Source organism: Hemicordylus capensis, chromosome 16 (genome assembly GCF_027244095.1).
Source record: "Hemicordylus capensis ecotype Gifberg chromosome 16, rHemCap1.1.pri, whole genome shotgun sequence".
Taxonomy (NCBI): domain Eukaryota; kingdom Metazoa; phylum Chordata; class Lepidosauria; order Squamata; family Cordylidae; genus Hemicordylus; species Hemicordylus capensis.
Window position 1 is genome coordinate 13,356,873 of NC_069672.1, and position 19,831 is coordinate 13,376,703.

Below are 19,831 nucleotides of genomic sequence, written 5' to 3' on the forward strand. Positions count from 1 at the left end.
CACAGCAACACCTGCAGCAATGAAACCGAAGCTTCTAGAGAACTAGCATGATCAGACCCGACCTGAGCTGGATCTCCCAGGGCCCCGTAAAACTTCCTCCACTTTGCAGAACTAAAGCCATTTCCGCCGATCATTGGCACTTGCTAGATTTTTTTTTCTTTTAAAGCAAAATCTGTCGGCCGTGCGGTTTCGTATAGCTCAAGGTAGCCACAATCTTAACCAGCTGAGGAGCAAGACAAAATCCATCAGCTGTCATCTGCTGAAGCACGACATGGGTGAGTGGGGGCCCCACTTAACACAGACTTCTACTCCTCTGGATGCAACCAAAATTCCTTTCCATTTGGCCTTCTGTTCAGCAGCCCAGTTTCACTCAAGGGTTAGCAAAATAACCATGATTAGCCCAGCATAAGTGCTTGTTTACAATTAGGTCTGAGCCGTGTCCGCAAATCCAGCCCTCTCTGACATCAACAACACAGGTTTGCAGAGGAAACAGTTTACAAAAACATAGTGTTTGAAGACCGTGGGTTTTGGGCTAGCTGTGGAATTGTCCTAGCAGCTGAGTTAGGGTTAAAAGGCAACAGCTTCCTGAGATCAAATGGAGGAATGCAGAGTGGCATTTAAACAACAGCAAGTTACATAAAGTCCACTGATACGCTACTTACCGTCTCCTTATTGGGAAGCAACTCTTTTCGGATTCTGAAGAAGTTTTTTCCATACTGTCTGAGGCCTTTAATGAAGCGTTTCTGTGTTGAAAACAAAAACAGAGTGTCAGCAGACGGGGGAAAAAAATCTCTTTAACCAGCACAGTAGTTAAAATCTCAGCTGTGGAAAAACATGCACAAACATACAGGTGAGGCCCATGGAAAATGCAAGTTTTCAGGCTTGGCTCTCGTGTCTAGTCCAATATTTGAAAGATTTAAAGAACGTACAGAGAGAGAGAGGGAGAGGGAGCTAAAAACCCTGTGCCTTTTTACAGATAAATGACACAAGTTGTGTGATTCCTTCAGAAGCTTTACTGAAAGCAAGCTGCCCGCCTCCCTGGAAAAAAAACACACTGAAAACCCCAAGTAAGATCTATTTCCAGCTAAAATGGGGGAGGGAGGAATGAAGCCAAGGGAGGTGGCCCCCCTAGTTTTCCTCCTCTGGGTCCAGGTTGCTTTGAAAGTTAAAAATACAATGCTGAAGACATCCAGAATAAATCTCTTCCAGGGAAAAAATTACAAGGCTTTGCTCTTTTTTCACCCGTTTGAATATAATCATCATCCAGGTTTGGTTTCTGAATCCTGAGCCGCCAGAGATTTCTGTTCACTCTTACAAATAATCCAGTTGGGCAGTGGTTTAAAATCAAGAGGCACGACACAAACTCCCTGGGCACTTTGCCGGTTCTTGGCCCAAAACTAACCTCTCCCCACCGAAAAGCAAGTGGGGTGATGGAGAGAGGAGTTAAAAAGTGCTCTTCAAATCCAGAACGAGACGGGAGCAAGCCCAGTCTTTTAAAGGGTCTTCTAAAAAGAAAGAAGAAAAACTCCAAAGCAACAACAAGCCCCAAAGCAGACAGCCTTCTCCTTTGCCTATGGGGCCCGGCGAGAAGAGATTCTCCCCCCCACCCCAAGTAAGCCAATGCTGAAAGTGGAGGAGAGGGAAAAGCCAAAACCTGGGCCTTGCCTGCTCCGGTGTGTGCCCTGCAGGGAGACAGTGGCAGCAGCAGCAGGCAGAGCTTGTCACCCGGGAGGCTCCGACACTACAAAAGGGGGAAGGAAGGAAGCAAAGGAAAGCGGAGGCAACAGCAGCAGCAGCAGCAGCAGCTTAACATGTGATCTGAGCTGAGCTGGGTTGAGCAGCAAGAGAGAGAGAGAGAGAGAGAGAGAGGCTGGCAGGCTGCAAAAGGTGGCCTGGATCGCCCAGCCGGATTTCCCCAGGAAGGGTGTTGTGAACAGCGGCAGCTTTTAAATCAGCCCTTTCAAGCATTCATGTCCCGACCTTGCCAGCCGCACAACGCCCCGGAGGGGCAGGCCAGTATTTACACCCAGGCTTTTATTTTTTATTCTACAATATACGGGTTGCCCCTTGGCCCACAGCTGGCATCCAAGCTAGCTCGCGGGAGAAACCGTTTTTACCCATATCTGTTCATGTACCACTTTGCAGCAGAGATGTTCAGACAGCAATTTAGGCAGAAAAATCAAGAAGGTGGCTATGCTGTAATAAGGCGCTGCGATACAATTAAAACGATAAAAGCCTGCAATTAATAGCAGCTAAAATACATCACCAAAAAGGGGAAGCAGAATCTGTAACATATGAAAACCACAGAGTAGGGCTGCACAACCTGGGTCCTCCAGCTGTTGTAGGACTACGTCTCCCATCATCCCTATTGGCCACTGTGGCTGGGGACGATGGGAGCTGTAGGCAGTAACATCTTGGAATCCCTGTTACAGGGTAAAAGGACAGGGAACCCCCCACCCCACCCCACCCTGAACTCCCATGAACGGACAAATCACAGACCAGGGGGCAGAGAGAGAGAGAGAGAGACTGAGATTGATGAAAGGCTTGAAAATATTTACTTCTTTTGTTTGAAATGTTTACATTCTGCCTTTCAATCCAGGAGGCTTCACAAGGCAGCTCAGCTACAATGTGAAAAATAAGACTGAGCAAGACACCACCACTGCAATGCCATCCTAGGGAGTGCGTGGCAGAGGGAAGGCTTAAACTGGGGGCGTCCTGAGTTGCAGCCCAGTCACTGTGCTACAAAAGCTGGGAAACAAAAAAAAAGAGCCAGCCCAACGCACATCTAGCTAAGAAGAAGGCCCGCTGAACACAGGAGCCTAGCTCAGCAGGAGAGCCCTTGCTTTGCAGGCAGAAGACCTCAGGCTCCATCCTTGGCAGCATCTCCAGACAGGCCTGGGAAAGACTCCTGCCTGCAGCCTTGGAGAGCTGCTGCTGCCAATCCGAGCAGCTGGGCAACCAACTCCCCTTTCCATGCAGCAGCCATTTCAATTTGTGACTGTCGGCTCTGAAGTCTCAGGGTGTAACCGGTCTTGGCCCCATAACATGTTATCAAATTCACGCTCTTATGTTTACGGGACCTCAGCAGTCACTGATCTCAGATCTAAGCACATCAAGACACCCACGAAAATAACCTTATCCCCAGACATAAGATGACTGTCCAAAGTAGGTCTATTTTTATCTAGCTAGAGAGAAGTCCCTTTCAAAAAAGATTTCGCAAGAGCTTCCCATATCCTAATTCCCAGGGCTTTTCTTCTGGGGATGGAGAAGCACAAGACTGAGCCAGCTTGGGAAAACTTGGCAACAATCTGGATTTTGATACGGGGTGGGAGAAGTCCACTGTGGCATTTGCGAAAGATCCACTCCCGAATGGCGGGGAAGGGGAAATGGTGGTGAAATACCCAATACTGCCAGAACCACCATTCCAAAACACAGATTTCTAAGTGCAATCGGATTTGCACCATGGTGTGTGTGTGTGTGTGTGTGTGTGTGTGTGTGTAGTTCTTAAGTGGACTTGCAGGGTTAGTGGACTGAGGTGCCAGTTAGCCAGGATGCTCTGAAATCAGAGATACCCAGCAACTCTACCTGCCACTGTGGTATAAGGCCAGAGATTTATTTTTAAACAGAGGAGCAAGGCGAACCTGAGGAGCAGCTTTTCTTGCTCATGAGAAGACACAAGACACCAAGCTTGTTCTCTGAGCTGCATCGAAGGGGTCCTATGGCACTGCCTTCAGTGGTCTGCCCTACCAGCGGAGGTTACCATGGTTAGTTACCTCTGCCTGTAGCTTGGGGACCTTTTTGTGGCTTCCTCTCACTTCCTCCCTGCGCCAACGTTTCATCTCACCATTTCTCAGGTTCTCAACATTCAGTAATCTTCCAGCCAAGGAACCAGATCCTTCCTCTACTGTGTATTTTCCTGTGGTCTGCATCCTCATTTGTGAAATGCATTATGACATGCTATTTACCTTGGCTCGCAGAGCTGGGAACTGTGGTTGCTTCCCCGCCTCACAAAAGAATTTGAGTGAGAAAAGCTTCACCATTCAAAAGATTTCTTTTTTCTTTTTCAAGGAAGGTGCTTCCCTTCACTGGATCCTATAAGCCATTGCAAAACTTCCTCTTTTCAGAGGACCTTTTCCATATCAATGGGCTTGCCATGAAACCCCTGAGTCTTGCAGAGGATCCTGGAGCTGTCTTCTTGGCAGGGTGGCTCAAGGGCCCCTTCCATGTATTCTTTTTTACACTAGATCCACTTATGTATTTTAAATTTACAATGCAAGAGAGTAGAAGCATAAAATGCTTTTAAAAGCATTTTAAAAATTAATCTTTATTTTTTAAAAGATTAGTTATGCAGTTAAAGCCTAACTAAATTTTCATATGACGCTGCCTTACTTATACTGAGTCAGACTATTGGCCCATCTAGCTCAGTACTGTCAGCACTGACTGGCAGCTGCTCTCCAGTTTCTGATCGGCCAGCCCTTTTCCAGCCCTACCTGGAGATGCCACCAGGGACTGAACCTGGGACCTTCTGATTGCAAAGCCAAGTGTTCTTCCACTGGGCCACATCCCATAGCCTCAGTGACCTCGAGGATTTACTCTTGGCTTTAAAACCAAAGAGGAGAGCTGGTCTTGTGGTAGCCAGCATGACTTGTCCCCACAGCTAAGCAGGGTCTGCCCTGGTTGCATATGAATGGGAGACTAGAAGTGTGAGCACTGTAAGAGATTCCCCTCAGGGGATGGAGCTTCTCTGGGAAGAGCAGAAGCTTCCAAGTTCCCTCCCTGGCAGCATCTCCAAGATAGGGCTGAGAGAGATTCCTGTCTGCAACCTAATTTCCAAACTAACTGGGCTACCTCGGTGGTTCTATCAAGAGTCCTTTCTTGCCCTTCTGTAGGGGTCACTTCATCCTCACAATAATGGGGTGCAGTCAGTGAGGAGGATTGCTTCACGCATTATGTGGAACAGCATGAAAAGCACATAGGAAAGGATGTCAACCACACAGAGATAGTAACAGCTGCACATGTGAAACGCAGCCCGGAGGTACTATGACCTGGATCCAAAGAGCTACTTCCGATACACCCTTAGACTTGGGAATACCAAATGGAATTTGATATTACCCAGACCAACACCATTCCATGTCATATCACCATTTCCTTTTGAAATGCATCAGTTTCCTTTTCCACCTGAGGGGCTGCTATTGGAGACATGTACGCCCAGGGTCTTCCTTGGTGTGCAGAACTAGTGATGCAATCCTGGTCTGCAAAACAGTTGGCTTGGGTGAATCCTAGTTTTCCGAGCCATCTTGAGCAGTATTGAACTGGAGGAATAGGTACAAATATTTTAAATAAATCCCCTCATGCAGACTACTTTTCTCACCATGTGCACTGAGTCTGGAAATCTTCTATGCCCTCTTGAACAAGAGAGAGGGGAGGGGAGGGGAGGAAGACAATCTTGCACTGTTGATTTCTGCTCTGGATAACTGAAGTTAGCAGGTCCAATTGCAAGTCAACCTATGCTATGCTGGCTTCCCTGGTTCAAGGTAAAGCTCTGCACTGCTTTTGCTAGGACCGAGCCGCACCACTGGTCAATTTTGCTCAGTATTGTCTACCCAGACTGGCAGTGGCTTCTCCAAGGTTGCAGGCAGGGATCTCTCTCAGCCCTCTCTTGGGAGATGCTGCCAGGGAGGGAACTTGGGACCTTCTGCAGGCAAGCATGCAGATGCTCTTAGAGTGGCCCCATCTCCTAAGGGGAATATCTAATAATGCTCATCTGTAGTCTCCCATTCAAATGTAAACCAGGGCAGTCCCTGCTTAGCAAAGGAGACAATTCATGCTTGCTGCCACAAGACCAGCTCTCCTCCTGCTGTTCACCAATGATCTGGAAGTGAGAGAACTAGATAACACAAAATGCAGAAAGGGGTGGAAACTGTCCAGGCTAGACACCAGACAAGTCGTCCAGACAGACAAGGAATCCATTTAAGCACCACCAATTTAACTAAGTGACTACGATCAATTGAATAACCAAAGTAATGACAGCATTGGAAAGGAGATACCCCTGCGGACTTGGTGGATTTATCCAACACACTTGATTGAATTGTAACAATTGTATTTAATCACTCCTTGCAAAAATATTTTTTCAGAAGGGGTTGCCAGGCTGGAGCCAGAAGCTTGATGAATCTTCTCCATTCACCCAGCATTTGATTTTGCTATTTAGCATTATAATTCAAGCGACTGGATTACAAAAGCCACAGGTATTTTTTCTTAAGACTTATGCGTTAAAGAGAGCGGTAAGTCAGTTAAAGTGTCTACTTTATAATTTCCACTCCTGAGCTCCCTGAAGCTTTTTCTCTCTGCACATTTCCCATCTACTCTGATTAAATGTTTGCAGCAAATGCAATCTCTGAATTACTTTTACATTCGACTCAAGGGACAGCTGAAATCCCTGTAGAGACATGCAAAAGCAGGAGCCTATTCCCACAGCAATATTACGCTAAGGCTTGGGTGGGTGATAAGCAATCCACAGATCCTCTCACCACACACCCACCCACACCCACCCCGCAAGTCTGCATCCAGGACTCTCGCAATCCTGTTTTAAGGGAAGCAAAACTGCCAGAAGGCAATGCCTCGTCTATTCCAGCGTATACCCCCGCAAAGGATCAAGCTTCAGGAAGCTGTACCAGGGCTGGATGGGACCTGTGCAGCCTTCCAATCCAGACCCTTGCTCCTGGCAGGAAATTGCTACAGCCACGTATGTGTTTTTGAGACCCAGATACACTTTACTTTTTCCAGCAATCATTTTATCACACCCTCCTCTCCACTCTGCCCCACAGCACCTTGGCACTCGGGGCTGTGAATCCCAAGTGCTACGTCAAAAACGGCCGCAGGTGTTATCCGACAGAGATGTATCGGAGGGGTTTGGATGCAGCAGTTAGGATTTACAACCCAGAACAAGAGTGCATTGTAGGGCAGGGCCAAGAGAAGGGTGTGGCAGAATTCTCTCCAGGAAGTCTATCGACAGACAGATTGATACTGTTTTTGTTTCGTGGTGTTGTATACATTTGTTCCGTAAGCTGCCTCGAATGTTTTGTAAAGCAGGATACAAATAAATACATACATTACACACACACACACACACACACACCAGCTCTCTTTGCCCACACCAGATCATCCCCCCTAAGGCTTTCTCCAACCTCCATACAGATGTGGCTCTTAAATGTGCCCCTTGTCTTGAAAATAATGTGGGACAGCCATTTCTGGACCCTCAATGTGAAGCAAAGGCCCTGGCCACAGCGTCGGCGGTGCTCCGTGAGCTCTCTTGTTCCCATGGACACGTTTGGGACAAGGATACTCCATGCAAACCAGCACATGGGCCAGACCCGAGCCCTAGGAAGACGGCAGGATGTGATGCCTGGCCGCACTCCCACGGCAGCCATGCCCCTTCTGAGGTGCGTTTCCTGCCAAAATGAACAGGCAGAGGCCTGGCATGTGTCTCAGTGCTATGCCATGCTCCCTCTAAGAGAGATTCCCAGGTGTTGTTGACTACACCTCCCATAATCCCCAAGCAAGAGCCATTGCAGCTGGGGGTTCTGGGAGTTGTAGTCGATAACATCTGGGACTCTCGCTGAGAGGGAACACTGGTGCTGTGGCCTGCTGAGGGGATGCTATCCCTACAAAACATGAAGGGAGAGAGAAATATCCCGTCTCCTCCCTCCCCACCAAATTCTACTAGTAATGCCCCAATGGACAAGAAAGAATGAAGGCGAAGAGAAAACGGCCCACATACTGAGGAAAATCACGCGAAAGCCATCCCACTGCCTGACTTGTCCTTTTAATCTCAATGGGATGACTTTGAGTAATTCTCCTCAGGGTGCCAGCCTCTCTTTATCTATCCATCCATCATTAAAAAAAAAATCACCTCAGATTTTTTTTTTAATCATTGCTCCTCTCGGCAATTGGCTGAATGGAAGAGGACCTGTTCTCCTCACAAACAACAGAACCATGAAGTGAAATGAAGGCTCTCACCTCACCCCAACACATTTCAGCCCCACAGTCGCCCTGCAAGGCACTGAGGGAGAAGGTCCCGTCCTGGGCGAACTTCCGGCCAGGTCGTAAATGTGAACACCAGCCGCCCTGGTCCAGGTCCACCACACCACAACTGGGCGCTAAGCCTGCAACAGCAGCCACCTGCCGGTTCCCGCAACCCCACATCCGCACACCCGTCTGCTGAAAAACACGAGGGGAAACACCCCCATTCGCTCCAGGGACTGTGGATACACCAAGTCAAAGAAGGGGCATGGGAGAGGAAGCTCAGCGGTGTCCTGTCCTCAAGAGAAAGAGCCGCCAAATACTGAGCGGGGCCCCGGATTTCCGAGCCAAAACAAGTCCCAGTCCACCGTTCACACAAGCAAGCGATAATCCAAGGGGCACCCAGAGGACCAACCAACCCCACCTCGCCTTTCAATATCTTGCCGGTTTGCAATGCATGTAACTTCTTACAGAAATCTATTGGGCAGAGATGAACGAAGGGAAGGTCAGCTTAGCCATGAGCAAAAACCTATTTTTAGTTCACAGCAGCGGTCATTAGTGGCGGAGACGACGTTTGCGGAGCGCCTTGACAAATGAGCAGCGTCTCAGGAGTTAAAAAACACACACAACACAACACGAGTGCGGCACATTTGGGGCAGTACTTTTGCGTTGTGCCTGTTAATAAAAAAAGAAAAAAAGCAGCATTAAGAAATGCTGTGGCTTGCCGGGTCAGCGGCCATTGTTGATAGACAATACAGATATGTGCTTTGCGAAAGCGGTTGCCATGGGTATCGAACGGCAAGAACACAAGGTCTCCCAAAGCCATTTTACAAGCCGAGAGACTCCCCCGCGTCCCTCTGCCACATAATTTATGAGGTTCTCTGGTATCCCTGCCACAATGTGTAAACAGGGGGGCTATAAATAACTGCAGAAGCGGCGAGGAACAAGCATGCTAATGTTTGCATATGTGTTACTTGTAGGCCTCATATTTTATCTGCCGAAACAAATGGCGTGACAAGATACACAAAGCCATTATGTTCTGACTAACAGAGCTCAGATGCAATGTTTATCAATGTGGCGATAATGCCATTACGGCGGCTGCAGCTAAGGTTATGCACCAGAGTTCCCGTTATCAAGGGATTATAGCTTGCCAGCGAAGACTGAGGCCCAGGATTAGAAATCGGCACCGGGGACTTGGCTTGGCATTCACATTGAACGGTTTCAGGGTGCCATTTCTTTACCTCAAGCTTATTTTGCTACTGGCACAGCCCACTGCTGAAGCAGAACATCCCAGGGATGGAGCTTAGATTATTTTCCAGAGTGTTCACACATGGTCAGTGGATGTACCACTGAGTACTGCCCCCAAACCTTAAGCATGCACAAGAGGGATGCCAATCTGCCTGGCAAACCTATATTGCTTTTGCAGAAGCGCAAGCATTAAGACTGTCCTCCAAGCATCCTGGGAACTGTAGTTTAGCAAGGGTGTCGAGAATCTGATTTCTGCTCTCTACCGTCCCTCACAGGACAGACAACTTCCCTGTCCCAGGTGATCCTTGTTCATCCATACTTTATTTACACAGTTAAACAGTATCAATGCAGAATACCTGTTGATGTACACATGGCTGACCTGAATTATAATTTCACAGTGTGTTGATATGGACCTGAGCGTGTATTTACACTCCAGACTCAAACTGGTTTAACAATCATGACCCGTGTTCCCTGTAACAAGGTTTCCCAGATATTGTTGACTGCAACTCCGAGCATCCCCAGTTGTAATGGCCTTTGACGAGGGATTATGGGAGTTGTAGTCGTCAACGGCTGGAAATCCCTGTTACTGGGAACACTGATCATGTCCTCCTTACCCCAGGGGGCACTGGGAACTATAGTTCTCGTTCTAGCACAACACTGCCGGGGGGAAGGTGTCAGAGTGGTTGGAGTAACTCTGGATAGAAGGAGGCTCTCTTTGGAGCTGTATGCTTTGTGCTCCTGTGCAGACTTCCGGCCTCGTGTACAACTAGCAGCATCCTGGCAGGACAAGAACAGAAAGGCTTGAGGAAAGAGTCCTATTATATGGGGAGCAGAAGATACTAAGGCTAGCAGTCCAGAATAAACCAGAGAATAACAAGATCGAGAAACAGTCGCTTGGATGGGCTGGCTTTGCGGGGCCTTTTCTACTGGGTGCCAACTCCGAATTCATGTCTCTCCATTGCATCTGAGGGCCTGTACACAAGGTCACTTTTTAAAAGGAGCGCAGGTTCCATCATTCACACAAAAACATTGACGAGCGTACAGACATTTGGAAGCTCCTACAACATAATGTCAGAGTAAAGCTATAGCCAACTGACATAGCAAGTTCCCGCCCAGTACATAGCAGCTGCATGTAATAAGGAAGCTGCCTTGTACTGAGTCAGACCCTTGGTCCACCTAGGTCAGTACCGTCTACACTGACTGGCAGCGGCACTCCAAGGTTTCAGGCAGGGGTTTTCCCCAGCCCTACTTGGAGATGCTGCCAGGGACTGAACCTGGGACCTCCTGCATGCAAGGCAACAAGGCTCCACCCCCTGCAACAAGCAGGTTCACTAAGAAGTGTGTTGTATAGCGCTCCTGGGGGGGAAACTTTGTTAACTAATAAGAAATAAGAACCTTGGCACCTCAGAGATGCCAGCAACCCACATTTACTATGTTCTGTCTACTCACACACACACACAGCCACACCGTCATTGAGATGGCTCCCAAGGGAATACCAAAAGGAGCCCAGGACAGGAACTGGCTCCACCTCCCCGACGCGAAGCCCTTGGGGCTTTTCTTAGGAACAGGCCTCCTGCCCAAGTCCCCAATCCCACCCCTTGCCTGCTCAAAAATATTGGCGTTAAGCAAGCAGGAGCACAGCTGTGTGTAAATTACATATATAAACAGATTAGATTTGTAATATTTACGCCGCATTCAAACACATTAATGAGGAACATTTGCATACCCGCTTGGCAAAAATCAGATGGCACGCAGAGCAACCTTTCATGCCTGAGAGTATTTGTTGAGGGTGACTGTGGAAACAGACTGTGCGCGCGTGTTCATATGCTTGCGGCGGGCATGTGTGCAAAGCGATGCATGTGCGCCCAGACACAGAGGTTTGGGATGGCCTACAAATATGACAAACCAACCAACAAATGGGGAAGGCTGTCTACCGCCCAGTCTGTACGTAGAAAGCCTTCAAAACTGTGGCTGAGGTGCGTTCAGTGGAGGTCACACACAGACTGACCAGGCCAACATGCTTTGCTTGTGCCTTTAATCTGCACACCTATGAACATAAGTAGAGCCCTGCTGGATCAGACCCAAGGCGTATCTATCTAGTCCAGCATCCCGTTTCCTATAGTGGCCCACCAGACACCTCTGGGAAGCCCACAGGCAAAAGATGCAGGCAAGCCCCCTCTCTGGCTGATTCAACTGGTATTTGGAGGCATCCTGCATCGGAGCCTGCTTGATGGCTTTCCATTAGATTAATCCAAGTAGAGCAGAAGAGGGTTGAGGTAATGAATGTCTTAATCAGCAGAATACACAGTGGGTTGTGCGTGTGTATATCGGTGTATGAACAAACACATACGTTCATTACATACACTTCTATCCTATCCCTTCCCTAAAATGCTTAGGATTATTTATTGATTTATTTCTTGTCATATTTATACACCACCTGATGTTTATCTCTAAGTGGTCTACACAATTTAAAACAAATATAAAACAGCGTAAAAACAATTAAAACAATTTCACAGAATAAAAACGTTAAAAACAATTTCATAAGATAAAAACAATCAAACCACTTAAAATTAATTTCAGTTAAAAGCCTGAGAAAACAGGTGCATCTTGAGTGTCTTAAGAGGCATTCAGAGATGGAGATGCTCTTATTTTGACAGGGAACACATTCCAAAGCCCTGGGGCAGCCACAGAGAAGGCCCGGTCCTGAGTTGCCACCAAACGAGCCGGTGACAACCGTAAGTGGACATCCCCAGATTATCTTAATAGGCGGTAGGGTTCATAAGATGTAAGGCACTCTCTTAAGTAACTTGGACCCAAACCATTGAGGGCTTTATAGGTAATAACCAGCACTCTGTATTTCACTCAGAAAACTATCGCAGCCAGTACAATTATTTTACAAATCGGTGTTAAATGGTCCCTTCAGGTTGTCCCAGAAATTAGTTTGGCTGCCGCATTCTGTACCAGCTGGAGTTTCCAGATTACACACAAAGGTAGCCCCACAGAGAGTGCATTACAGTAGTCAAGCTTGGAGATCACCAGCATATGTACTTAAGGTCATTTACCTCCAGAAATGGGAGTAACTGATGTATCAGCCAAAACTCATAAAAAGTGCTCCTGGCTACTGCCTCAACCTGAGAAACCAGACAGCTTTGGATTCAAGAGCACTTCATAATATCATGGGAGGTGAGGGGAGGTGCTCAGTGGGCTGGCTTTAATATGAACTGAGCAAAGCATGTGTGTGCATACCAGCAATGGTGTAGGTGACGGCACAAAAATGATAATGTGAAGAGGAGATTCTCCAGCATACATGCAAAGGCTCAAACTGAAAAATCAGCATGGAACAAACATGATAGTACAGGTGACAAAACATCTAGAAGACCTTTCTGTGAATGCGTGTGCATGTGAGAGAGAGAGAGAGAGAGAGAGAGAGAGAGAACCAACGAGAACGAGAGAACACGAATGAACATGAATCTTTTTTTTGGTCCTTCCTTCCAGGCTTCGAGTGTCAGGAGGCTGCTGACCTTATGTTCTATCCCCAACTTCTAAATTCTACTGTCGGTACATTCAAGGAGAGCTATTTTTACATATACATATAGATTTTTCCAAGTCACCTACTGGGAGGAGAAAAAGAGAAGTTAGATTGTTTCCAGCCACATCATTTACTGAGTGGAATCCCAAACCGAGAACATTTCCCCAAAGGCCGCCCGTGGTAAATCAAATCATCTGCAAAATAAAGAGTATTTATTTTTCCCCTCGAAGAGCCGCCCTTTGGTTATCATTGACTCTAAGTGCGTTTCCATCCCGCCTCCCCTCTCGACGACACGGGTGAAGCCCTCCCTGCGTCCAACCATTTCACGTCAGCTCCTGTCAAAGGTCTGCTCCTGCCTCCTGGGCTCACTGCGCCCGCGGCCGCCTCCGATACATCATCCGCCAAGCGCGGGCAGAATTGCTCCAGTCCCGGGTTGCCTGGCAACCAGCACAAGAGAGAAGTCTGAGAACTGCTGACAAATAGCCAGGAGGCCGAGAACAACAGGCTTCTCTCTGTCAAAAAACCGGTCGCAGGAGAAGGGCCTCCTCCCCGCCCGCCTTCGCCCCTCGCTAAACACTGCACGATTGTGTGCAACACAAAAATGCAAAAACCAAAAGCCTATTGTAAGGAACACACACACACACTTCCTGCCTCCACTGCTAATTGTTCAAGAGCGGCCGGGAGGCTGCCATCACACGGCTGCACGGCAACCAGCAGCGCGATCCGGTAAACGAGATAAAGTCCACAGCGCCCCGGGAGTGCTAATCGAAGCGAGCAGCCTATGGCGACGTGGCGGGGAGCTGGTGCGTGGACCAGACCATGTTCAGTATGAAAAGCAAAACAGCGGATGGAACAATACCGGAGGCATTGATGGCTTTCTAGGGGTGGATCAGAAATTTAAAGAGGTTCTTTTCGAAGCAACCCCACAGAACGGGACCATCATCCTAACACTCTGGCAATACAGTCTGTGGACTGCATTTCTGCCCCCTCCACCAACTGTACCCCTAGAGAAACTATAGCCCTGCAAATGGATCCATACAATGAACTGGTGTCGCTGAATCAACAAGACCTTGAGTCATGAATCAGGGAGCCCCCGATTCAAATGTCATCTCTGCCACAAACTTACTAGAATGGCCTCAGGCAAGTCCGTTGTTCCTTTTAATTCAAGGCCGTCATATTTGTACTACTGCCCTGCCTTACAGGCATCACAACACAAGACACATAGCCATCCTATCTATGTTATGCAAACAAGACATATCCATACAGCCTCCTCCTTGCTGTCTTCTCAAAAAGCAGGAAAAATCACATTGGAATTAGGGAACTAACTGCTGCCAATACCCTGCCCTATATCCATGCTGCTGACTTTCCCTTTCGGAGTTCAGTATCATTGCATAGTTATATATGTGACTATTTTTGATTTATGGAAAACCCGGATTTTAATAATGGTCTAGACACGTTTATTTAAAATATGTGTATCCCACCCCTCCAGTGAGCTTCTGCTCAGGACGGCTCACAAAGATGACACCATGAATAAAATAGTACAAAATGAAGAAAACTCAATTAAAGACTAGACCCAGCTAAAACTAGATTTATGAACCTAAAACCTGCTTGTGACAGAGAATAAAAACTAAAATATCTTTTTTAAAAAACTGGTTTTAAAAAAATGTATCTCTCTAAAACCTTGAGTGGGGGGAGCATGGCAAAGCTCATCTGGGAGGGCACTCCAAAGCTGAGGAGCCACAACCAAAAAGGCCCTGTCTAGTCCCTCACCAACCAGCTCTCAGTCAATGGCAAGACCGCAGACCAACCATGTTTTTGGAATACGTATTTTTAGTGACTAGTCTGTCTCCCCATACATGCCAGTGTCCTAAAAATGGGGTGTGGGCACGCCTGTGTGAGTGTGCGTCCAACTTTTGTACAACGTCCCAGCTTGATGGCATGGGCGCAAATTCTCGCTTGTCACAGGCAAGTGGCTGTTTAGAAGTCTGAGCAGTGCCACTGCGAACTAGATCCTAAAGTCCAAAAACAGTCAGCATGGTGTGGTGGTTCCAGTGTCATTCTAGGACAGGAGAGACCCGAGTTCAAATCGCCATTCAGCTGTGAAATTCACAGGGTGATTTTGGGCCAGTCACTTCTCTCTCAGCCTAACCTACCTCACGGGGTTGTTGTGAGGATAAACAAAGAGCATGTTTATGAAAGAGCAGGATATCAATGAAAAAATAAAATTAAGAAAGGATGGAGACATTCCTATGGAAGGCCTGCTACTCTATTTCTGACCTCAAAGAGGGTGCTCGGTGGAACGTAGGTTTCCTTCACTGCTGGTCCTACTGCAAAGCCCCTCAGACAGCTGATTAATTTTTTTCCTCCAGTATTCAAGGGTGGCAAATTGTCCATTCTTTTTATCTGGGGAGTCCAATGGTGCCACCTGCTGAGGAATAGGACTCTCAAGGCTAGACTCTCCAGGGCATTTGTGACCCAGAAAAACAGGCGAACTTTCATCGCTGCCAAGAAGCACTCAAATATATCAGATCCGGGTTCTGATTCTTGTCTGCACAAGGAATGAATCCACCCCGGTTGTGTCCAGATTTAAGCACATAAGCGTCTCTTGAAAGATTCAATCTAAGTGATAGTTTAAAAGCAAAACAAAGTGTATGCATTTTTAAAAATATATTTCCTGGGGTGGAGTCACAGGCTTTCAGATCTAGAGCCCATTTCTGGCAATGCTTCTCTCAGAGACACTCAAGCAGTCCAGGATAATGTATGCCAAAGTCTCCTACAGTGAGCTGACAGAAGAGAAATCCTAAAAACCTCATGATATATTAGCTACTTCTTGCTTCGCGGTTTTTATGTTCCCCATAAACCGGATTAGAACTCACATATGCAGAAATGTTTTTGATCCTTACGACTGGAAACTTCCAAAACAGCCAGTTAACTCTGCAGAGGAAGGAACCAGTCGAGAGGAAAATTCTAAATATAGGAACAAGAGTAATATGAAATGTGTAGCACAGAGAGTCCAGGACGCCAGTTCCCCATCCCCTCCCTGAAAGAGACACCGGCGCTCTCCATCTCCTCCTTGTAACTCCCCAACTCAAGCTTTGGGAGAGTCAAGATGGCGTCCAGTGCACGGCAATGCTCTCTGGCATGCTCCCAACGCCAAGATAACAATCTCAGCCCCACGATAATCTCGGGTCTTCTCCCAAGCTATCGCTGTCACATAAACAGAGATAAATTCAGTCACCTTCCCATTCCTGTCCCTTCCAACGAAAGCAAGTTTAGAAGGGTGCCAATCACAGGACCTGAGAAGACTCATCCTAGGTGGTCGGGAAGTATTGCATTCCATCCCGAGGCTCCGGCTATTCTCTCTCTAACAGAGGTAGAGAGGAGCATGACGGGTCCATAATGAACATAGCAATTTTTGTAGCGATTCAGTGCACTCAGACCAGAGGAACTCTGAGACACAAATGGAACAGTTTAAATAATAGCAAGAAGCATTTGTACAGTGCTCTTGAGTGTTCAAAGCACTCATGTATAATCTTCTTGCTCTCCTTTCAACAGGGCTGTACAACTTCGGCCCTCCGTACAACTCCCATCCTCCCCAGCCAGTGCCCAATAGTCAGGGATGATGGGAATTGTAGTCCAGCAAGAGCTGGAGGGCTGGAGCTGTGCAGCCTTGCATTACAACCATGGTATAAGGTGGTGGTTCCCAACCTGGGTTTCTCCAGATGTTGCTGAACTAAACTCCCAGCACCCCCAGCCACAATAAATTGTAGCTGGGGATGCTGGGAGTTGTAGCTCAGCAACATCTGGAGGAACCCAGCTTGGGAATCACTGCTATAAGGTAAGGGTTATTATCCCACACTGCAGATGGGGAGCTGGGGCTGAGACTGAGTGGCTTGCCCAAGGCGACATTGTGAGTCAGTGGCAGAGGCAAAATCCCAACAGTCCTGCTTCTCAGCTCAGTCTCTTACCCCCTACCCCACTTAAAGAACTTCCTTTAGGATCATGGCAGCAGCTGCTAATAATTATTCTTGGATAGGTTCTTTGCTCCAGAGGTGCTCTGACGATATCCTTTTTGTTTGTTCCAGGAGAGGAGAAGGGATCTGCCACGTCTCATCCTCTGCCAATAGTCTGCAAGACATCTCCGTTAGGCCCTGAGCCCAAAGGCCACCACAAACTGGAGGAGAGGCGGGTGGTGGAAAGATTTCAATCCATTTGACAAGACTTTGTCGTATTCGTCTGGGGGAAAGCAACCGATTTCATTACCTTACCCTGAACCAGCGTCAACAGCAGCTGACAATATTTCGATAGACACCAGAAGATCTGGATTGTTGAAGACTCTCTATAAGAAGCTGTTTTGAGTTCTGTGCTGTTTTCTCTGAACAAATGCAAAATTGTGCATTTTTCTTGTAATTACAAAGCAGCACATACAGGCTCCCTCTTTTTAAAGCTACTTTAATGAACTGGAAGCTGCAGCTGTGCTAAACAGTGAAGAAACAAATCTCCTTAAAGAGGAGAGCAAAGGCATCACATCTGCCTCATGTCAGAGGAAGCAAGTCGGGATTTATTCTGCGGGCTTGAGCCAGGCGGGGGCCAAAGTTGAGGCTTGTTGGGATGGCGGGATATTGGAAGTCCAACGACTCCATGGTATTCCTGCTAACTGAGCAAAGATGCACCTTGTTATCATGGTGATTCTCTTGACTGAGCAGGGGGAGATGGCCCTATCCATCCCCAGCACAGCATCTCTCCAGCGGCTGTTGCTGGTGTCTGTTTTAGGTTCCTTTTTTAGATTGTGAGCCCTTTTGGGGACTAGGAGCCACCTTTGTTTATTTATGTTTATTTCTCTATGTAAACTGCTTTGGGAACTTCTGTTGAAAAGCAATATATAAATATCCGCTGTCAACTCCTAGCTTTTGATCTGTACTGCTAATCCAGGAGTTCCAGGGTACAAACAGAGTTGCAAGCAAAGGTATAAGTTACAACCTCCCTTCCACTTCATTTATGACTGAATGGCCATGTAAAAATCCAGCATGGCTGTTAGCAACACCATCAGACCTAGCTAGGGGAAGCTGCAGTGAGGAACAGCAAGAGCCGAGCCCTGAGCTGAGGGAGCCTACAGGCTGCAGGACCACCTGATCCCTTCTAGCCAATGGATGTTAAGAGCCTCTTCCATTGGTCTGGCTGGTTCTCTCTGCAGTTCACCCCCCCCAACTTGATCACAGCTGGGGTGGCAGCACAGAAGCCCACGCTCCTCGAGAGGCTGATTCGTGACCCTCTGTGGGCGGACACAGTGGAAGACTTTTCATCCAAGATGTGAAAAAATTGTCGTGAGAGCGCAAGCTAACAGAAGCATCTGCCCAAGAGCATCAGTGCCGCTTCAATTCCAGAGCGCACCCCTGCCCACTGGACTCCCACGTTAGGGGCAACAAGCTTCATTCCCACATATAGAATCCAGATTGGACCCAATCCTGGAAGGAAGCTGTTCTCTACTTACCTGCCTATCCCTCTCAATGGGTAAAAGATCAATGGAGGAAGAGAAGAGGAGAACACCCTCTTTGTTATGGGCCCCACCACCTATGAAGATCTGGGGAGCTCCGCCTGTCGTTGCCACCAGCTTGCCTGGTGGCTACTCAGGGACGGGCCTCCTCTGTTGCCGTCCCGAGCCTTCTGAATGCCCTCCCTGCCGAAAGAAGAGCTTCCCCCTCTCTTAAAAATATGTGTGCTCATCCAAGCTTTTAACTACTTGTAAAGTTGTGAATATGATTTAAAGTGTTTTTTAAAGGTTTTTCATTTTCATTTCAGTTAACGTTGTATTTGTTGTAAACTGGCCAGAGACACGGGTTTGGGGCACGATACATATATACTTACTAAACCAAAGAAAGATGAGCGAGACCAGGATTCAGAGAGCTGTGCCATGCACACACGCACCGCACGCACACACACCCTCCCCGCAACTGGGGATGTTGGACTCACAATGCCTGCAGACAGGAGCACACTTTGGAGACAAAGCACAGCAAAGCACGACTGAGATATGGTAGTAGGGTGTTTTGTGTGTGTGTGTAGGGAGGCCTGCTGTGCCAAGAACCCCGTCAAAAGTTACACTGGGCACACACTGGGCACTAGAACTTGGGCGTGCCTAGAGTAGCTGTCTGGATCCCAGCCCCCAAATGCAACAGGTTGGAGGTGGTGGGTGGAGGCGGCATGCCGGGCCCAGTCGGATCAGAGCACAGCAGCAAGAGCTTGGCTGGGGCCCAGGAAGCAGAAGATCCCCGTCCTGGCAGACTGGAGCCGTGAGCGACGTGGACATCCAATGGGCATCTCCCAAGCTGGGGGGGGGTGTATTACCAACAGCCCCCCCCTCACTCCTCCGTTGCTCAGAGCCTTGGCTGCCCCAGGAGCTGGCACAGAAACAGCTGCCAGGCCATGACGGGACCCAGGTCTGCCCACCCCTCCGTGAGGCTTTTGTCAGAAGCGTTTAAAGTTCTCGGCAGAAGTGACTGATCCGTTCCTACAACGTGGCTCTCCAATTACCGGGGAAGAAGCTGGCTCACGCAGTGCATTTGGCAGCAGCGTCTAAAAAGTAGCTCCATCCCCCGCCCCCCTTTCCCTAAGCAGATGATTCATGCGTTCCCTTTCTTTTCGTACAGGGCCTCCAAATAAAAACATTGAGTTTCAGAGGAAAGTGTGCCAAAAATATTTTAAGAGTCACCCACGAATAAGGATAGGGGTGGAGGGAGGAAACAAGAAAAACAGCAAAAGGACTAGGGACTCATCTAGAGCGGAAGAGCACCAATGGAAGGCAAAGTTGGCTGAGAGGTTCTGAGGGCCCTGGAACTCCCTGACCCGCTCCCTTCTGCCCTAGAAATCCATTCGTAAAAGAGACACCCAAATGGAGCATTGAAGGTGGCCACGACCATCGCCCCCCTCCCCAAAGCAGCTCCACGCCCTCCCCAATTCCAGCTGAATGCTCCCATCCTTCCAAGCCAGTGGAGGGTAAATAAGGCGTGAGGTTTATGGGGTCTTCTAAATGCATGAGCT

General features: G+C 48.0%; 1 protein-coding gene across 15 annotated transcripts in view; it reads right to left on the bottom strand.

Moving 5' to 3' along the window:
* The window catches only part of RERE (arginine-glutamic acid dipeptide repeats), a 272,298-nt gene that overhangs the window by 61,997 nt on the left and 190,470 nt on the right, over nucleotides 1-19,831 (bottom strand). For all 15 annotated transcript variants that reach the window (XM_053280800.1, XM_053280796.1, XM_053280798.1 and 12 more), the window contains one exon: nucleotides 663-743. In XM_053280800.1, coding sequence (XP_053136775.1) covers nucleotides 663-743 — 81 coding nt within the window. The remainder of the gene's footprint in view (nucleotides 1-662; nucleotides 744-19,831) is intronic.